Here is a 22,786-nt window from a genome sequence, read left to right as displayed (position 1 = left end):
TTAACGTTTCCTCCCACTTTCTTCATTCCACCATTTCACTCATTTCTCATTATCACCGTCTCCTTTAGCCTAACCGGCATAACCATGGGACGTTAAACTAAAAGCTTTCATTTTATTGCAATTTTTATTTTGAACGTATGGTTTCAAGTTGGTATTAAACTCAGAACTCTGATCTTAATGAGTTGAGTTGATTTGGAGTTTAACGTCTCTTTCAACAGCAAGATCATATATGACGTGGACATATTGATTACCGTAAAACTCGAACCATGTAAACTCCCGCCGTGTGGTGGTGATTGTGATTTTGAGTTTAACTGCCCGGTCAGCAGCGTGGCTATAGGAGACGTGGACATACTGATTAACATAGATTACAAACCACATGAGCTCCCACCGGGAATGGAACCCGGGTCTCCCACGATAAAGGCGTGCGTACGCTAATTCCCACCGGGAATTGAAATCTGTTCTCATTGTAAGAATGTTAACGTTCCTTATTTTACCGTTTTTGTATAACTTCATGGACCAAACTTCACAGAAATAAATCCCCACGGTAAGCAGGTTTGCATATCCAGACTCCTAAGTATGAAAACATTTACGCTCACTCCAACCTCAAATATTTCATGAAGTCAACCTGATTTACGTATGTTATTAAGACGTAAAATTGAATGTGATTTATTCTACAAACACTGTTATATATTGCAAGAGCTGTGACAATTCATAGTCGTATCGCAATAAACAAAAGCGAGTATGGAACAGTAAACTTCTTTGACAAAAGTTACAAGAAAGCATAAGCATACAAAATGGTCGAGTGTTTTAGATCCATACTCTATCAATCATACGTTTATGTGTTAAAAATGGATAATAAGTTTTTCTAAGTGTCTTCCTATTTTCATTTGGAAGCGGAAAACATTTATTTGAGTAACTCATTGGAAACTTCTTTTGTTTCAAATTCGGTGAAGACGGAACGATATATCAATTGCAAAACTAAAATCCATACCTGAAAACAAAATAAAAAGTATGTTTAGCACTCCATTATTATGCTCTGATTTGTAACGAAAAACTAATTATAAACAGTGATGATTTGAAAAAATTATCTTCGGAGAAATTTTTAATAGGGCTGGTGGGTATACTCACTGGTAATCCACATTAAGCATGATCCAAGGTATGGTCCCGAAGGCAGAAATTTCTTAGCTTGAGAAGGGTCTCAAATTCTCCCTCAGATTACTTCCTGAAATTATCACTGATTAAAAGGTTTTCGTAACAAATATAATATTACACTTCTTTCTCGTTCTCCATTTTGAAAAAGTAGTATCATAACTTCTACAGAATTATAATTGAAATATTATAAGACTAATCATGTAAAAGTTATCCTGTAAGTTACACTTTTATGTGGGATTAAAACTCAATTTTTTTCGCATTGGACTTGAAAGTAGCTCATCTCTATATAATCCTAACGTGTAAGCCATGCTCAACTCCAATTAATTAACCAATATTTATAAGAATATTTTTTTACTTTACTATTTTCACTATTCCATATTATATACACTTCCAAAATAAAACTCTCGAAAATGTATATTAGACGAGTGGAGACTCGTAAATAAATTACCATTTATCATACATATTGGTCTCTAATCCAATTTCTATTTAATCGAATCCGACAGGAATACAGACAGAAACATCGAGACTTCGTAAAAAGAGAGAGAAAAAATGAGTTTGACTCTCGAACTAATCTCGCAGGGTGTTTTACAAAAAGGATCTCCTTAGACCACTTGGCCATGGTAGCAACTAGTGATTGTAGCAAAGGCTTCGAGTAGCAGTTCTTCTTACAGAATAGCCTGTATTTTCTATTGGTTAAAATTTAAGCCTAATTTACTTTGATGTAATATGTCCATTAATTTGTTTTATGAACACGTTATTGATTACTTTGACGAATGATGTATGTTGTTGATATAGATTCTATTGCACATTCTTTCATAAATACTACAGAAAGTATCAAGGCTATTATCTTTCATGAAAGTTGACTGGTGCATGTACAGTACAGGAAGAAGGAAACGCTAACAGATTATTAGAATGTTTCGCTCGCAAGCAGTAGTTCTCAACTTGGAGGCGCGCTTCCTCCTTCTGGGGAGGCGTGAAAGGTTTACGAAGTCCCTTCGTTTCGTTATATCTCTTGAATGATTATATACAATATCCAGCCACATCTTCTACACATTTGGAAGTGATAAATCGTAGTATAAATTAACCTCCACACACGGTGCTTGTTGATTTTCCAAGATTAAAAACTGAAATCATTTTTATTTCAATAGAATATACAAGTTTCAATGGGAGGGGTTCCAACCCCTCAGACTCATGACTCTTCGATACGTCACTGCCTGAACTGTAACTTTCAAGTTAGAATAGAATAATATAGACATGTGACCTATTAAATATATTTTTGGATCATTATACGTTTTCAAAAATATCCACTATTACAATGTCAGTAAATGTTAAGTAATTTATTGTAAATCTTAGTACTTTCATGTTCGCTCTTTTTTCTGAACTAAGCCTGAAAGGTGTAACAAGAGGTGGTTAATAATTCGAAATATTAATATTTTTTAGTAATGTATTGCCTCACTTTACTTTACGCCTATGTTTTCTATGGAAGGATAGGTCTTCTTAGAAAACTTCTGGTTGCTTTATTTTTTAACCAATACAAAACATTGGTTTCATTGCTGTGAAGTATAAGGAACAGCTTAAATGTATTTTACTGTTGTTATTGCGTAAAGAATTATCAGTTTAAAGTTTGTCCAAGTTCTCACTAATCAACTGGACTCATTAAAAATGGTACTTAATATTGGCAGTACTATACTATACGAAGAATAAAGAATGTAAATTACACTACATTGTTCTTGAATTCGAAATCAGATATTCAAGAAGTGACAATAAACAAAATGAGATTTACTCATTCGAATTAAGATAATACTTGTATCTAGAAATTAAACAACCAAAAGGGAAAACATCATTAAAAAGACAAGAATACTTTTATCCATGATTTGGAATAAAGTAATTAATGAACTGAAATGAAAGTAATATTGGGCATGATATACGAGTAAGAAAAAGACATACATGTGTTCTTAGAAACGTTCAAAGTAAATTTACAAATACTTATTGAAGATATACTACTCTTCCTTTACGTTTTAACGAACTAATAAGTAAACAAACAAAAGAAATGAATGAAGAACGAATGTCTTGCTCTCGAATAAAATATACCAAAATGAAAAGTAAATGTTTACACAAAAATAACACACTAGTACTTCATGTAGTCACCTCCAGAGTCAATAACTTCTTGAAGTCTGGAGGGAATACAAGTCTCGAGCAATATGACGGTGTGTCAGGTAAGTGTTGCCACAGTTCCGTAACTTGATTTTGAAGAAACGTTTTGCCTCTGTCGTCATACTCTCTTTCCATTCTTGCACCATCTAGGCCCACAAATGTTCAATTGGGTTCAAGTCTGAGGATAGAGAGGTCCCCTCTATACAAATTAACTCCGGATGTTCATTTAGTCACTCTCGTGTTTGCCGGGAAGTGCAACAACACTGTTGTCATGCATAAATATATATTCTTCCTGTTCGGGGAAGTTTCTTTCTAAGGACGGTAACAATGTATTTTCGAAGATATTAACGTAAACAGTGCTGTTCATTCTCTCGGGCACTGCAACCAAATCTACAGGACCATCATGTATCCACAAAAGTGTGCTAATATTCGTTCTGAACAAGAAGTACTGATATTTTGTTCAGCATCTCTGGTTCCGCGTGGTCTATACAATATAACTCTGCCTTGCTGGTTAGACTTGAAGACTTTCTCGTCAGTCCAGATGACTAAGTCTCAATATGACAGAGGTTGGGTTGTGTTCTCCTGTGCCCATTCCATTCGTCTGGTCTTTTGCGTTTCAGTCAGAAGAGTCTTCCTAGCGGTCTTGAACAGTGGAGATCAGCCCCCAATAATCTTCTTATTGTTTCGTGAGAACAATTATATTCCATGGCTTTGTCCAAAAGGATCGACGCGTGGCGTAGAGGTTTGTTGATTGCTTCTGCAACTAACGTTTGCTCTTGAGCTGCAGTTGTCGCTTTAGGCCTTTCACTTCTTGACCGAAACCTGAACCATTCACCACCTTCTTTATGTCTCTGAATCTATTTTTTGGCTGTTTTCTTGTCACAGCCCAGATTCCTAGCGATGTGAGGCAGAGTTTTTCCCACTGTTGCTCGGTCTATGAATTCTCCTCGCAGAGCAACAGACAGTTCTCCACAGCCCTTAGAGCGAGGCATTTTGACAACGTGCTAGAAATTTGAATTCTGACTTGTATGAATAATGTCGGTAAAGTGTATCTTTCTGTTTCTACTGCACATGCACCAGTGAATTTTTATGAAAGCTCAAATAATCCTGATAATTGCTTAATATTTATGAACTAATACGTAATAGAGCTTATATAAACAATACATATCATTCGTCAAAGTAAAGAATACAGTTAACACAAAACAATTTCAATAGACATATTGCACCAGGCCAAAGTAGGCTTAAACTTCAGGTAATACAAAGTAAATTTGTTGAGTTGATTTTAGTTTAGCGTCCCTTTTAGAAGCGAGGCTATATGAGACGTGGACCTACTGATTAACGTGGAATCCGAACCACATGAGCTCCCGCCGGGAATAGAACCCGGGTCTCCCACGCCAAAGTAAATTTCATACTGTAATGAAAGGTGTAACATGAAACACGCTTACCACAATCGTAACTGCTTACAATAGTCGAGTGGATGCCCTCCCCGCTGATCTAGTGGCTTGCACTTGCCACTTTGGTGTACGGGCTCCCGGGTTCGATTCCCAGTGGGAGAGCCTTTGAAATTTTAACTTTCCCCGGTGTTTCTGTGCTCATGTCCCTGTCGTTTTAGGTTACTGGTAAAGCAAATTAAACAAGTAAAAAGTGAATAAAATTAAGTAATAACTAGTAATAAGTAGATAAAAGGAAGTGGATTAAGACATTCGACTGTAGATTTTCGAGGCACCACTCAAGGGTAGTTCGAATCTCACCAGACTACAATTTTCGTTTTATCCATTCTTGACGTTTCTATTTGTGTTCCTATCGAAATCGATTAAATATAATTTCGAAATTCGCTAAAATATACGCAATATTTCGAATTCTTAACCTCGCATTATTACATTTTTTAACCTTAGTTGGGAAGGAGGAAAAATTAAAGTAAAAAGATTTACAATAAATTACTTAACATTTACTGACATTGTAATAGTGGCTATTTCTGAAAACGTATAGTGAACGAAAAATATATTTAGTAGGTCGCATGTCTATATTATTCTATTCTAACTTGAAAGTTACAGTTCAGGCAGTGACGTATCGAAGAGTCATGAGCTTGAGGGGTTGTAGCTCCTCCCATTGAAACTTGTATATTCTATTGAAATAAAAATTATTTCAGTTTTTAATCTTGGAAAATCAACAAGCACCGAGTGTGGAGGTTAATTTATACTACGATTTATCACTTCCAAATGTGTAGAAGATGTGGCTGGATATTGTATATAATCATTCAAGAGATATAACGAAACGAAGGGACTTCGTAAACCTTTCACGCCTCCCCAGAAGGAGGAAGCGCGCCTCCAAGTTGAGAACTACTGCTTGCGAGCGAAACATTCTAATAATCTGTTAGCGTTTCCTTCTTCCTGTACTGTACATGCACCAGTCAACTTTCATGAAACATAATAGCCTTGATACTTTCTGTAATATTTATGAAAGAATGTGCAATAGAATCTATATCAACAACATACATCATTCGTCAAAGTAATCAATAACGTGTTCATAAAACAAATTAATGGACATATTACATCAAAGTAAATTAGGCTTAGATTTTAACCAATAGAAAATACAGGCTATTCTGTAAGAGGAACTGCCACTTGAGGCCTTTGCTACAATTACTAGTTGCTACCATGGCCAAGTGGTCTAAGGCGATCCTTTTTGTAAAACACCCTGCGAGATTAGTTCGAGAGTCAAACTCATTTTTTCTCTCTCTTTTTACGAGGTCTCGATGTTTCTGTCTGTATTCCTGTCGGATTCGATTAAACAGAATTTGGAATAGAGACCAATATGTATGATAAATGATAATTTATGAGTCTCCACTCATCTAATGTACGCTTTCGAGAGTTTTATTTTGGAAGTGTATATAATATGGAATAGTGAAAATAGTAAAGTAAAAAAATATTATTATAAATATTGGTCAATTAATTGGAGTTGAGCATGGCTTACAGGTTAGGATTATATAGAGATGAGTTACTTTCAAGTGCAATGCGAAAAAAAATTGAGTTTTAATCAAGAACAAAATTGTAACTTACAGAATAACTTTTACGTGATTAGTATTATATTTTTTTTATGTTTTATTATAATTCTATAAGTTATGATAGTACTATTTCAAAATGTAAAACGAGAAAGAAGTGTAATATTGTATTTTGTTACGAAAAGCTTTTAAGCAGTGATAATTTCAGGGAGTGATCTGAGGAAGAATTTGGGACCCTTCTCAAGCTAAGAAATTTCTGCCTTCGGGACCATACCTTGGATCATGCTTAATGTGGATTACCAGTGAGTAAACCCACCACCCCTATTAACAATTTCCCCAAGGATAATTTTTTCAAATCACCACTGTTTATGATTAGTTTTTCGTTACAAATCAGAGGATAATAATGGGATAATAATGGGAAAACATACTTTATATTTTGTTTTCAGCTATGGATTTTAGATTTGCAATTGATATATTGTTCCATCTTAGCCGAATTTGAAACAAAACAAGTTTCCAATGAGTTACTCAAAGAAATGTTTTCCGCCTCCAAATGAAAATAGAAAGACACTTAGAAAAACTTAATTGTCGGGTTTTAACACACAAACATATGATTGATAGAGTATCGACTTAAACCAATCGATCATTTTGCATGCTTCTGCGGGCTTTCTTTTAACTTTTGTGAAACCAGTTTACTGTTCAATACCCGCTTTTGTTTATTGCGTTACGACTATGAGTTCTCAGTGAATATTTGGACGTCACAGCTCTTGAAATGTATAAAAGTGTTTGCAGAATAAATCACATTCAATTTTACGTCCTAATAACATACGTAAATCAGGTTGAATTCATGAAATGATTGAGGTTGGAGCGAGCGTAAATGTTTTCATACTTAGGAGTCTGGATATGTAAACCCGCTTAACGTAGGGATTTATTTCTGTGAAATTTGGGACATGGCGAATAAATACAAGTGAGCTTGGAAGTGTGAAAGTTCATCTGAATTTGTTTTACAATCACTTCAAAATACAACTTTATATATTTTTTTAAAAAAAGCCATCCCTATTTTGAAAAAAGAATTTTACTGTACTCAGGTTCGAACCGCCGCCCTCCGGTTTTAGAACTTTAACAGCACTATTAAGCACGCTTGGCTACAGAAACAACTCACGAAAACGCGTTGTGATATAGCTAATAGAATCGCTCCAAGCGCAGGTTTACACTTGGAGTTTTAAATAGCCAGTTTCTGTCTTTTTCAGTAATTTCAACTGAAGATATTGACTGATTTCCCATATTGGAACTTTGCGTGAAGTGTGAATTGTATGCTCATTTCTGTTCTTTCAATTTTATGTATTTGTGAGTGTTCCTAAGACCTGTTGTGTGCAGCGATTTCCACACAGTTAAGCGTTTTGCTAACCCCCGGAAGCATAATATGTTAAACGTAGGCAGCATTCTGTTGTTATCATAGTAGTCACTTGTAATAGCACACCTATTATTAGTTTTTTTGTTCTTGTGTTGACATTGAAGGACCAACAAGTGCCTTTCGTGAAGCTACAAGTTTCCTTTAATCCGCGAAGTTCATATACAGTAGAAGTGACCTATGTCTATGCATTATTATCCCGAGAAAATAGTAAGACTTATATTAGTTTTACCTGAACAACCACAGCGTCTGATTAATGGATTCCATATTCTCCGTTAAAGCTCTAGTTAAAGCGGAAGTGGTTAAAACTTGTCATTTTCGATTTCAACGTTTATCGACATTGAAAGCAAATGATAGCAGAAAGAAAGAAGCATATTTACTCACAAACAATTCAGTGTCTTAAGATAACATAAAATGACAATCCACAACACACTACTAAACCGAAAGTGATTCAAAGTTACTATTACTTCCGGTTGTAATACTCATTTCTATAGAACAAACATGGTAGGAGATACGAGATGCATTTTTTCAATTGATTTAGCTTTCCAAGAATAGGTTATTTCAAGTCCATTAAGTCTATGTTCAATCCAAAACACGTTCAAATTAAACATTTCTGGTTTCAAAGGTTATCACTAATGGTAAACAGAAATGGTAATAGATAGTGACAAGCGGTATTTGCAATGGATACAACCTCTCAATTGTATATATATCACAGCTTGCAGCACTATATCAAAAGTAGGAGTGGTTGAATTGACTAACACATCTGGTTTCAGATTTTCACAGAGCATCAACTGTAAAAGATGTAGAGGAGTTTCCTTTCGATCGATTTAATGTCCCAAGGATAGGTTCTACTCCTTACCTTAACCTTCTATTTATACTGTAAGTGCTTCAAATTAACGATTTCTGGTTTCAGCACTTCTCTCCATATAAGAAAAGTGTAAGGGTAATGGTTTTGAATGGAAATTTTTAAGGTTTACGTTCCACAGTTATGCCGGTTAGGCTAAAGGAGAAAGGAGGTGATGAGAAATGAATGAAATGGTGGAATGAAGAAAGTGGGAGGAAACAGGAGAACAACGAGAAAACCCACGAGCACGGCGTTTGTCCACACAAAGTCCAAACGGCGCGAGCTGGGACCGAACCAGGGACCCCAAGCACCGGAGGTGAACGCTCTACCGCTGAGCCACCGCACCCCCCAAAATGAAAATTATTCATGTTCCTGATACCTATATATATGCAGAGAGAGAGAGAGAGTGAATAAATATGGTTGTATTTTTCATAGGGCCGCGGTGGCGTAGTAGTAGAGCGTTGACCTCTGGTGCATGGGGTCCTTGGTTCGATCCCAGCTTGCACAAAGTCAGATTTGTGGTGGAGAAATACCGTGTGCGTTCGTTTCTTCAGGATTCTCCTGTTTCCTCCTACCTACATCGTTGCAATATTTTCATTCATTTCTCATCATCACCGTCTCCTTTACCTAGCCGACATAAGCATGGGACGTCAAACTTAAATTAATTTCATTGAAAAAATTACTATAATTCATAATCTGCATCTTTATAAAGCAACTTTAACAATCCATATGAATGTATAATGCTTAAAATTGAATTAAATCGCAATTGCAGTAATCTGCAATATTTTAGGTTTCTCATTTATTTACATCAAATGTTTAGTTATTTGATACTTTATAGCAAGAATATTAACTGCTATATAAGACACAATTATATACCTGTGGCGTGGGAGACCCTGGTTTGATTCCAACGGGAGCTCATGTGTTTCGGATTCCATGTTAATCAGTAGGTCTAATCTCATATAGCCTCGCTGCTAAAAAGGACGCTAAACTCAAAATCAACTCAACTCAATAATTATCTATACATTGCATTTAATAATAAGGGGGGAGACCTTGAAGGAGGGAGGTCGAATAAAGAGGGAGACCTTAAAATTTAAAACGTAGGGTCAGCGTGAATCAGAAAGGTCACAGTGGGTGGTGTGTCACAGTGAGTCACGTCCTATTGATCCACGACCCACTGACCTACTCACAAATCTTGACCCAATTGACCCACTCCATATCTGGACTGTACACACAGATAAAGCAGACATATATGTAATCTGACCTTGTTTGGCCTTCACTAATTTAAGATAATCTACAAAAAATGAAAGAAAGCAATTTCAAATGCAAAAATACAGAAATGTATTTTCAACGGAACAGAAAAAACCGTACCAGCCCAGATTTGAACCCGGATTTCTCCACTCAGCAAGCAGACGTCTTACCGACTTACCCACGGCAGATCTTCTGACCTCTGGTATTGAAACTTTATTTACACTGCGTGTGTTACGTAACAACGCTACGATATGTCCTTGCTGTTGTGTTAACACGCGTTCCGTTTATTTATGAAGTCGCTCTTTTAATCCTCAATCAATTCAATATATATATAAATATATATATATATATATATATATATATATATATATATATATATATATATATATATATATAGATAGATAGATAGATACGTTGGTGCGCCAGTAAGCTCCCAAGAGTACAGATTAATTCATTCTTGATTTTAATCTACAGATCAAATGCTTTTTATGAAAGCAAGGGGACTGCTACCCATAGATGGCTAAGTGAGGTAAATAAAATTTGAACTTCACATGGAACTGGGGTGGCTCATCGACAAAGGCTGATTTAACACGTTTGATAACAGCGCGGGTAATAGCTGATTTATAAACGCAGTAGATAGAGCCTGTGTAGGTAAGTGGATACCGCGTGAGACGGTCATTCTAAGGATCTGGGGTTCAATTCTCGGCCTAGGCTGAATTAAAATTTTTTCAAGGAATTCAACATTATAAATGATGTTCGCGTTTGATACTGAAAGAGATTTATCCTATGAAGGGAGAAAAACCAAGACGGATGAAGGACGGACACTGTTTATCCTTAAGTGTTAATATTTAATTTATTCCCATGTCTTTTGCTCTTTCCTTTCCCTGTTTTCTTATTTTGTTTAGCTTTCCGTTGGATTCTGCATGAAACGTATTGTTCTTTTCGTTTTCTTTGCATTAATTCCTATCTCTTTGAACTTAATGTGAATGGAATTTCTGCAGATTTTTCTCGTGGTTGTTTCTCTAAGTGATGCTCTCAGATAGTAATACTTTTTCCTCCAAATGGAGAAATATCCTGGCATGTTATGTTTTCGGTCATGTATTTGCTGTCATGTTGGTTGTTCAACTATCAGACATACAGTGAAACTATTCTGCTACTGGAAAGAGCTATCATTTCTTATGTATCCAACCTCCACTTATTACTGTCGCTGACTGTACAAAGAATGTAATGAAGGGTATCCGGTGTATAACTACCTTGTATTTTTATAGTTCGCACATACTCACTTAAAATCAGAGATGGAATGGAGAATGTAAGGGTGGGTATACGCTACGTTTTTGAAAATGGTCAAGCAAATACCTCCTAATATTTTAGCAGCACATTGCTGCTCTGTGCCAAAAAGAATGTTACACACGAAAGCAACCTTAAAGCAAATGAGTAATTCATTCTACAATTTATTTTAGCACCAAAATGTAGACCTATTTCTATCCCATACCGAATATGTATTTGTTAATCATTTACCCACGAGGAAACTAAAATATGCATAAATTTTCGTAAATCTAGTGGACACTGAATTTACAAAAAACGTGTCTATTCCCCGCCTTAAATTTGCCCTGCATGACGTAATAATCGATTAGTCTCTACTTATTGATATTTTATACTTATTTAATTGAATTACAAGAGTAACACATATATTTATCCATGGCTTCGCATGCTTACTTCACAGTAACATTTGAAGGTAAATAATTTAAAATATAGTGTAAAAATATTAATATGTTAAATGCATTCTCCAAATTCTTACAAAAAGTATTAGGAGTTAAGTTCCAAAATTGGGAAATGCACTAAAAGGTGTTTAATTTTTCTCTTTATAATAATTTGTACCGGTATATGAGTGTGATTGAGCACACATAATGCTTCAGAAACTTACTTACTGCAGAGTCCCTTTGCCCTTGAAATAATTTGGGTCAGTCTTTTTCCGCGATTAGCAAGAATTTTCTTCCGTTGATTCTATATAAGTGTTCTGCGTTGATTTTATATGCGAATTGAATTTAGAATAGCAATTTATTTTTCCAAAGCCAGATTTTCTTCTATATCAGGACTTTTTCCGAAATCCTGATTTGGTCATCCCTAATATCTCTCTGTCTCTTTATATATATATATATATATATATATATATATATATATATATATATATATATGTGTGTGTGTGTGTGTGTGTGTGTGTGTCAAGATATTGTGAGTGATAATTCAAAACATCTACGTATTTTTAAATAGAGTGGATTTGACCGTTTAATCCTTATTACTGCTAAACTAGAGCTCTCTACATTGATATTCTAATACTACACAATTAAATTTACTGTGAGTAAATAATACATTCAATGGGAACCACGAGGCAGTCTTCATTTCGTTTAATTAGACTATCTATTTGAATAACTGATTACAGAAATACTTCACTGCAGTAAAATGTAAAATGTGTGATTATAAAATATATGGACGATTTTACTAAAATGTTTGCAAGTATATTTGCCTTCCACTACAATAATTGCTTGTGTGAAGACTATGCAACATCAGTATCTATCTAAAAAATGTTGTTTTTAATTACTAAATTTGATTTCAATGGTTGTATAGCATTTTTATAAAACCTTTGGTGTCTTAAATCTAGTTTTTCTCTTGATCAAATGAACTCAAATATTGCTTTTAGTGTAAAGAGACCACACCATTGTGTTTTGTAAACTATTTATGATCAATACAATCTCAAAGAGTCGTTGTTCATTATCGTGCTTGAAGTTGTTTTTTTCTCCGTTCTCCTCGAAAATTCCCGTGTGGCTTTATATAAAAGTTTTCCCTTACGAAACAAAATTAATTGTTGCTTGTTGTGGTCGAGCTTAGCTAGTATAGTTCCCAACCATCAATGCACACCAACGTAATTTCAAATTAACCAGAATGGAGAACAGCAAACCACATTGGTCATTTCACGCAGTTTACTTAAATATGAATACAAGAAAGAAAAAATGCTTTCAACGCTTACGTTTTCTTTGAGCAAGTGATTCACAATGCTACAAATCAATTTTTCCTTCAATATTTGGTCTCTGGTAATAGGTTTATGCAAGGTATCATACAGGGTTGAATTTTTTCCGCTTGTTGGTTTGGACTAACAAGGGAACATCTTATCTTGATAGTAGCGATGCCCAATCAAACAACGTGTAATCGATAGAGGAGTGAAAAAAGGTGAGAAATCCAAAGTTTTACGGGCCGACGCCCAGAAACACAGGAGATACAGAGGAAAGAAAAATTTAGAATCATGTGAAAATAGCAATGGAAAAGATACGCTGACACAGAAAGAACTTCAAAATGATTAATCAATATGACATTTACACAACAGTATAGTAAGCAAACATTCTACCCATAGACATGCTCAATAGCATCATATGTAATGCAGTGTTGTCAACTGAGCACAAAATGAAGTTTAGTTAAATGGCACGGAACACAAATTATAACATGTAGAAAATCTATTTATGAGTAGAACCATACGTATGAAGTCATGATGTATAGTGTTGCCAATGTTTGAAGATAGGTTTATATGAATTCCTATATGAATCTCGGATGTAGAAGAGAACATATAGTACACGATTCAAACTAGTTAAAACCAAACTATGAGATCATAAACAAGAAGATAATCACTGAGGTACGAAAATAAGGGACGAAGCACAGTGTCGAAACAGGTTTGCCCAAGCGGAAAATCAGAATAGTATCAAACACACAAAACTGAAATGATACATACTCTTGAATTGACAATTGACTAGCAGGCTTACTTTTCTGATGCACGTAACATTGTATCACCTCACACATTATTGGTAGTCGATTTTTCAGTGTTTCTGTTGATAAAGCGCTCCGCAGTGTGTTGGCACTCTATGTAGTCTTTTACATCCGAAATTCATGTAGGAATTCATATAGGCCTATCTTCAAACTTTGGCAATACTGTACATCATGACTTCACAGGCATGGGTCTAATCATATAGCTTTTCTACATGTTATAATTTGCGTTCGTGCCATTTAACAAAACTTCATTTTCTGTTCAGTTGGTAACACTGCATTACATATGATGTTATTGAGCATGTCTGTGAGTCTGTGGGTACTATTTCTGAGTGCGGCAGAAATAGTTAGACGATTTTATTTTTTATTTATTTATTTTTTTTTCTTTTTGCAAATTAAATATTTTAGTGACCTCTTATGAACAAAAGTTTTACCAAAAGCATTACATATGGTAACTACGTCTTGAAATTTATGTCGGTGAGGTGTGCACCATGGTTATTCAAACACATCTCTGCACGTCGCCTCACAGCACTCACAGCTCGTTGAACCATGTCCAGCGGGGTTTGGTGGATTGCATGTTGAATGGATTCACGCAAATCCTGTAATGTTTCAGGGTTTGTTGCATACACTTGTTGCTTCAAGTAACCCCATAGGAAGAAGTCACATGTCGGTAGGTCGGACGACCGTGCAGGCCAAGGAACATTGTCGCGACGAGAGGTAACCCATCCTGGAAACATCCTCCCAAGAATGTTGATCGATGCAATTGCTTTGTATGACGTGGACCCGTCTTGTTGGAACCACATCTGTATAAGGCGACGCTGTTGCAGTTCTGGGAGTAAAAAGTTTTCGAGCATGTCCACATATCGAGCACACGTGACAGTTACAGTGTTACTATCCTCGTCGTTGAAAAAGTATGGTCCTATAATCCCATTAAAATAAGCACCACACAATACTGTTACTTTAGGGCTATGAAGGGGCACTTCATGCAACAATATTGGATTTCTGGGTGCCCAGTAACGAAAATTCTGCTTATTTACACACCCATCAATGTGAAAATGAGCCTCGTCGGACATGATTAACCTCTGTAGAAAGTTTGGGTTCTCATTAATCATTTGCAACAGCATATTGCAGAATTGTATGCGAGCATTAAAATCCTCAGGGAGCAACCTTTAAATCATATGAAATTTGAATACGTTGAAGTGTAGGTCCTGGTGTAATATTCGCCGCACACTCCTATCTGACATGCCAAGTGACAGCATGCCGACGAGCTGAACGCCTTGGACTTCTAATTAATGCTTCTCGAACCTTCTCTATGTTGCCTGGTGTTCTCACTGAACGTCGACGACCTGGGGATTTTTTTGATTTTGCAGAAGCCGAAGCTCGGAACTTTTCACCCAATTAAGAATAGTTTGTCGTGTTGGTACTTGTCCATTTCTGCGAATGTTAAAATGACTCCGAAACTTACGCTGCGTAATTATTGCAGAGTCTTTGTTCTTGAAGAAACACTCCACTGCAAAAGCGTGATGTTCGTCCGACCAACGCTCCATGGCTACCGACGGAAGGCTTACATAATTCTTCCAATACTTCGCATGCGCACCGAACAGTCGAACAAAGCTACATACATACACAATGCTTTGAACCACTTTACAAAACAAAACAACAATGAGCACGTTATCTATCGGGTTACGTTTTCTATGTTCATTTTCCATCGTCTAACTATTTCTGCCGCACCCTTTATATAACATATATTCTTGTACAGTGGTGCTTGATGGATATAAAGATAAAGAAAGAAGAAAAAGAGCAGAGCAAAAAAGATGAGCAACTAAACGATCTTTTCGAGACATTATTCTCGATGAACATACATCAACCACTATATCACAGGCAGATTTTCTTGCAAACAGAAACAACAAACGAGCTCTCATTTAATTTTTGATGCATGTCTTGACAGCTAAAGGCTACACACTGTTCTAGAGGCAGAGAGTGTTGTAGATACTTTTATTGTTAGGACTGCTCTCAATCGAGTCCATAGTAAAAATATAACAGTTGTTGTTGAAAGGATACAGATCCACTTGTCCTTTTAACTGCCTTAGCGCCTGAAGATTTTGAAGAGCTATGGTTTCTCAAGCCAAGAAGATCCAACAGCTTACCAAGTATCTTTAACATCTCAATACAGAAGAGGAAAATTGGGGAGGCTTGTGGTGTATTACTGTTTGTTCATGCCATTGCTGGATGCGGCACATCAGCAATATATAATAAAAGTAAAGTTAGAGGACTCATACTTCTTCAGAATTAAGAAAAGCGATTAAAATATTAAACGAAGGGAATGCCAAAAAAGAAGCAATCAAAGCTACTGGAGAAGTTTTTATTAAAATTTTACGGATGGAAGTCAAATGCACTAGACGAGTTGCAATACTGGAAATGCTATTTGATATCTCTGATAACTAATTCTCTGCTAAGAAAGTTTTTATAATTATAACAACTGTACTAGAAAAATCTATTTGAATTTTGCATATCCTCAATAAGATTCAAAATTAGTGATCTTGAATCTTGTGTATTTTTTTTTTTATTTTTCATCTTACGAAAAAATGTTATATATAAAAATGTTTGTTTTTCATGAAGAATAGTTTTTGTCTCTTGAAAGTTTTCGATATCTGTAACGATTTTCAAGTAATTTAAAAAAAAACAACATAAATTTGGTTGTCGTTTTCCAAGATGGCGACCAGAGCACAAGCTGGATTCTAGAGGACATTTAGTATTTTATTAATATGAGCTAATAAACAACTGTGCTTAATCTCTACTTCCTTCTAATTTGTTAGGGCGATTTTCCTGAAGTTCCTGTTGATTTTCCCAAAAATTGTGAGCACTGGAAGAGAAAGTCAGGATCAGAAGTATCGAATACCATCAGCATGAATCACATACTATGCCTATTGCGTAAAATGAAAAATTCAATTGTAAAAGTAGGAACTAGAATAGAAAGCTGAAGAAAGAATAGCAGAACTTTTTTTCGGAGGGAATTACTGAATCAATTACAAACGCCTAGTAAAGATTTAGGCGTTAGCTTAGAAACAAGTGTATTTCCTGATGATTTTAAGACAGCTGTAATAAAACCTATATATAAAAAAGGCTCAAAGGGTGATCCTAATAACTATAGACCGATATCAATCCCCAGTAACTGTGCTAAACTGTTAGAAAAATGTATGAAGAGAAGATTAGTTAATTTTCTTGAACCAAATAAATTCTTTTCTTCCAGTCAATATGGACTTCAAAAAGGTAAAAGTACATCAGATGCGGTATACAATTTAGCAGAGATTGTTTGTAAAAATGTTGATAAAGCTGAAAAAGTGATTGCAGTTTTCCTAGACCTAGCTAAAGCATTCGACACAATATCAGACAAAATTCTTTTAAATAAACTAGAAAGATGTGGAATAAGGGGTATATCGCTATCTTGGTTTAAGTTATTTGAAAGACAAAAAACAGGCCGTCCAAATAGGTAATTTTCAAAGCAATTATTTATACGTAAAAACAAGGACTCCCTCAAGGAACTATATTAGACCCAATATTATTTTTAATTTATATAAATGATTGGTGTAATTTCAAAATAGACGGGCATATATACTCATTTGCTGATGACACCTCCCTTATATTTACTGCTAAAACATGGAGAGACGTATTCAAGAAAACTGAAGCAGAAATGAAGAAAGTAAAATAATGGCTTGATAATCATCAGTTAGTATTAAATGCTGAAAAAAACAGGTATATAACGTTTTCACCAACTTTAACAGGACAGACAGAAAACATGTCACTAATATTGCATTATTGTCAAGATACTGAAAAATGTAACTGTAGTCCTCTTATTAGTGAAAATAAAGTAAAATACTTAGGTATATTTATTGATAATCATTTAAATGGTCTTCTCACATTACACATATCGCCACAATACTAAGAAAATTATTATATAAATTTGTTCAATTACGAAACACTGTAAGCATAAAAATATTACGAACTGTATATTATGCTCTTATAAATACTGCATAGCATAGGGTGCTGTTTACCCTCCTCATTTAAAACCTCTGATTGTTCAGCAAAATAATATTGTAAGAATATGTTTAAAAAAAAGGGAGTTGAAAGTAGACTAGACCAATTCTCAGTATTACCACTTTCAAAATTATAAAATTTATTTGCAGAAGGTATTAATATATGTTGAAAGGAGTAGAAGCAAATGGGAAGTAATAAAAAACGCATATATAACCAGAAATGTGACAATAAAAAATTTAGAAATTAAAGCAACGAGTAAATCTATAACTCAATACCAAACATATTACAGAGCTAAGAAGATCTATAATGAACTCCCACTCCGAATCAAAGATGAAAGTAATTTCAAAACATATAAAAGGTTAATTTTACAGTGGTTAAAAAAATTGGTGTGTGTTTAAATAAACTATTGTTAGCTAAAAGTAAGAATTATAAACCTCATATGTTACGACAAGAAAATAAATAAAACACGAGAATGAGGCTCACATGGATAATTATTTTGAGTTAACTGATGTATCTCCAAAATTCCGTTTGTCATACATATCAAGAACACTAGAGGGCTCTAGATTTGAAGGTTTTGAGGTAATGCAAAACAAAAATAGCACATTTGATGAGTTTATAACACAGTTCATTACTACGTACTTGAATCAGGAGAGTCTGGCAAAACTGAGGACAAATGTCCTTACCAGCCATTTTGTCTCAAAAGTGAACAAACAACTGTATGATTCGTGTCATCTAGGCTTACATCAAAATTGTGCGTTGGATCCTCTTTGTTAAAGATCCCTCCATGACAGTTACTAATAGATCTACATATTAATACTTCAGTGGATATTTCGCGTTGTGAGATACAAGCTACCTACCGAGAACGTGACAGTCACTATTCGGAAAAGAGTATAATATGATGGTATACGTAGAATTCCATATATCTTTCGATAAGAATACAATATACGTTTGAGGCTAAATCAAACTAAACCAAGTCGATATGAAAGAAATAATTGACACAATCAGATTTCTTTCACATGGAATAGCCTCGAGAAATTAGAAGAGAACGAAATGCGTACACAAACTTCTGGGAGCGACACCGTAACCGGGGACGTGCCATAAGCAACAATAATAATGGTAGTAATAACAATAGAAACTTGTTCAGAAGTTCTTATCGTTTCTTGAGAGGGTTCCAGCGTGGAAATAGGTTTCGGGGACAAAATAACAGGTGAGACTATAGCGATGATGAGCAGATATAGTTGCTTGAAATATATGAGTATTGAAGTCAGTCTCCAATGAATCAAGGGCATGCAAATAGCGGAAATGCCCACAACAGCTTTCCCAACAGGCAGCGAAAAGAGAAACACACGCTTGGGAATAGAATGATATGGATGTTTAAGTATTTCGCAAAACGTTCAGTTGGCGAAGTACTCATCCCAGTATAAGCTAGAAAATCCAAATGAAGGAGTTAACGATGAAACCTTAATAAGAAAGTAGAGTACAGATTGGATGCAAGTTACCTTAAGTGTAGCTTGTATGAAGAAGAAGAACACCAATCCATGAGTAAAATTTTTAATAATTTCTGGTCAATATTAAGGAATGGGAAGAAAATGTCTCTGAATAGAGAAACTTTTAAAGAGGGTAACCCAATTTCTGACCACTTATTAAACATAGAAGATGAACCAGTGTATATAAATAACAATATAATTTTTCCCGAACTTAACGTGGTATTCTCTTTATTAGTGAAACTTACGGGCCACTGCTATGAATTGTATTCCAGTGCCTGCCTTTTGAAGGTGAATAATATAAAAGTAACATCTACCTTTGGTTTTTAAAAAAAGAAAAAAAAAGTTGCAGTGATAAAAGGATAAACGGTATTGGAAATCCTTATTAATGGGAAAACATTATAGACTATTAGAATCATTGAGTCTGATAGGGACTTTATTATCGGATCCCAATTTATCGCCTACTTTTTTTAATATCAAATGTCATTTTAGCATTATGGGAAAGGGGTTGTAGTTCTGCAGCGTCACTACGTCGTGGAAGTTAGCTTTAAAGATATGGAAATTGATAATGGTGATCTTGTATTACGTAATATCGAAGAAATTTTTGTCTGGTAACCTGCAAAATATAGGTGAATTTCATGATGATATGTTTGCTTTAGAAAGACATACAGAAACTCAGGATGTGACATCGTGTACATTTGGGAAAAGGCTAAAGATGGGCACCCCAGCACAAAAGTCGGAGGAAAGGAAATTTCTAACATTCACTCAGTTGAAGATTATTGTTTTGACACCATCCTACTGGCTAAGAGTCGAGACGAAGCTCACAGAGAAAGATATAATTACCCACACTGAAACATACGAGGATTTAACAAAATTTTAGAAGGCCAAACGTGCATCCCTCTTCTCAAAACATCCGGAGATATTTGATGAAATACTTGATGTATATAAGATTACGAACACAAGATTGGATTATCAGGTCACACTTTCATAAATTCGAAAACGTACCAGTTCCCGTTAAAATCAAGAACCAGGGTAATAATGAAATAAACAGTTTGCTTGCTGGAACATAAATAAAAAGTGTCTTGCACGTGTATCAAAACGTTCTTATGCTTATGTATTTTGGTCTCTGCGCGACAGTAAACCGGATAGACACTGACGTATACATTCTTTCCAATCCTAATACAGGACACGAGAAGATGGAAAAAGAATCCAATATGCAGACGTAAGACTTAAAAAACTGATTGATGGAGAATATAGTGACGACTCCAATTTATTATTTAATATTCCATTATGATATTGAAAAATTATGTTGGAGTTTCCTTGTTTTTATATAGTTATACCAGACTTTTCTTTCCAATTGTTTGTATTGTTAGTTGTCTCATTTATTGTATTTTACTATATTAGAGAATCAATGATTTTTTTAATCACTTATATGTATACATTACTATGGGATTTTCTTTACGTAAGGCAGTGTTTCCCAACCGGTGTGCCGCGGCACACTGGTGTGCCGTGAATGGGCCGCTGGTGTGCCGCGAGGAAATCGAAACAAATTATTAATTTTATAGGAACCAAATTGCAAGACATAGGGAAAAATTTATATTTGTATTTCACATTACTATGAACCTCTACTATAAATCTACAATTTTAAGTTTCATACTGTGTTACTTTTCTGTACATTTTTGATGTTGAAAAACGTATTTATCATTGTCATGACCATTATTGCTTCTTTATTGTTGCAGACTATTTCGTAACTTGAAATTTTAACATATCATTCAATAAATTCGACAAAGTAAACATGCATACAAATTACCTACATTTGTGTTTTAAAAGTATATTTATTTATTTGTTCGTTATATAGTGATCTTCCCTTTTAGTAAAAGGTTAGATACAGTTTTCGAAAGAGAAAGTGGATTTTTAAAAACCCGAGTCCTATATTTCATTGCAATTGTTTTCTATTTTAAAATTAGAATGAAAAGTAAGCATAATGATTTACCACGGGGAAAAATCAGTGATCGAGCTTTCTTCTTTGTAAGAAGAATATCAGTAATCACATAAAAATACGACGATATTTTATATTATCAATAATAATAGTAATATATATATATATGGGTGTGCCGCGAGAATTCAAGTTACACCTGTAGTGTGCCGCAAGTTGAAAAAGGTTGGGAAACCCTGACGTAAGGTAACACTTATTTTGATTATTCGTAAGAGATTAGTCCACGTATGTTATTATTTTATGTATATAAGAACAAATGGATTTATTCTTTTGTAAGTGTAGAACTTTGCTACATGTGTAGAATTATAGAATTTTATACTAATAATATTCTAGAATTTCGAAGGAGAAATTTCTAGAACATGCGTCCTTTATTTACAGTGGTGAAATATGACAACTCTAATTCTTAAAAGTTGATTTTAAATTTGACCCCCTCTTCAGAAACAAAGCTATATGACAGTGGACATTTCAAAACCACATGAACTCCTGACATCGAATTGGAATCTCTCTCGCCAAGGGCAAATATGCTATTCTTATAACCGAGAGGAGGATATTTGCTTGAATTTTCGATACTTGTCAATGCAGATAATCATTGCATCCATAATACAACCTACAATAGCTATTTAAAAATAAAATGTTAAAATTTAAACGGTTCACATATAGATTGTTTTAGTATTTAGATATTAAATATTAATCAATTTAAAATATCGGAAAATATTCAAAAGTGACTGCAACTAAATATTTTTTTTTTTCTTTACATCTTTACAGATTTTTAACATTCTGCTACCTTGCAGCTTTCAATTGTTGGTTGCTGCTTTGCCCGTCCACGTTAAGTCATGATTGGCAGATGGGCTCCGTGCCTCTTGTTACCAGTCTGGGAGATTCTAGAAATCTCGCAACGTTCATCTTCTTCCTTACATTTCTTCTACTGGCGTACAAGGGAATTACGGATTTTGAGGTAAGTTTTGTTAGCTTCTGAAGTGAGAATTTCCTGGGTTCCAAATATTTGTTATAATAAAATCCACCGAGAAGGATGGCATTACTGAGTGAAAATCCAGTTTATGAGGGCTTACCCGTTATGGGTATAAATCTGCGTATAGGCATATACCATAAAATGTCAGCAAAACGTGGTACAATTTTGTGCTAGATAGCTACTAAAGCATGAATGCTACGCTGGTGTCGCTGTGGTACATCCTTACGGAGCATGTGCGTCAGCGAGGTAGATATGGACATAAACAAGTATAGTGGAAAATACCTTTCATATAGCGTAAAAACACATGCCGTACGCACATCACTTGCAACAAAAGTTGCCTGAGAATTGCTGCCAAGGAAATGATTGCTGTTTTTTTGGTTGAACAGGAAAAGTGACAAGCACAGCTTTATACATCGAAGGATTATAAATATTGAAGGCAGATAACAATTTGTTTGACAGAGACTACCAACAATTGCGTAAAAGAACTAAAATTGTTGCATAATCTTTCATACGACAATGTCAGTTCCCAATCAGCACAACAAATCGTTGTTTTATTTGTAATGAAAATGTTAAATTAATTACTCATTTTCCTTACTGTTACAATTTAACTATTAATCAATTGTTTTGATTCTCACACATGAAAAATTAGAAGTTGGGAAGCGAATTATGATGGCTGAAGCAGCTGCT

At 34.9% G+C, this 22,786-nt stretch overlaps 1 protein-coding gene across 1 annotated transcript in view; it reads left to right on the top strand.

Annotated features, from left to right (window-relative positions):
• Positions 1 to 22,786, top strand: part of LOC145670275 (protein O-mannosyl-transferase TMTC1-like) — a 2,166,608-nt gene that overhangs the window by 1,167,493 nt on the left and 976,329 nt on the right. Inside the window, exon 7 of the mRNA XM_081738705.1 lies at positions 21,895 to 22,084. Coding sequence (XP_081594831.1) covers positions 21,895 to 22,084 — 190 coding nt within the window. The remainder of the gene's footprint in view (positions 1 to 21,894; positions 22,085 to 22,786) is intronic.

The sequence above is a fragment of the Thermobia domestica genome, chromosome 14 (genome assembly GCF_964235325.1).
Source record: "Thermobia domestica chromosome 14, izTheDome1.hap1.1, whole genome shotgun sequence".
Classification (NCBI taxonomy): Eukaryota; Metazoa; Arthropoda; class Insecta; order Zygentoma; family Lepismatidae; genus Thermobia; species Thermobia domestica.
This window is presented reverse-complemented; position numbering and strand designations above follow the sequence as displayed.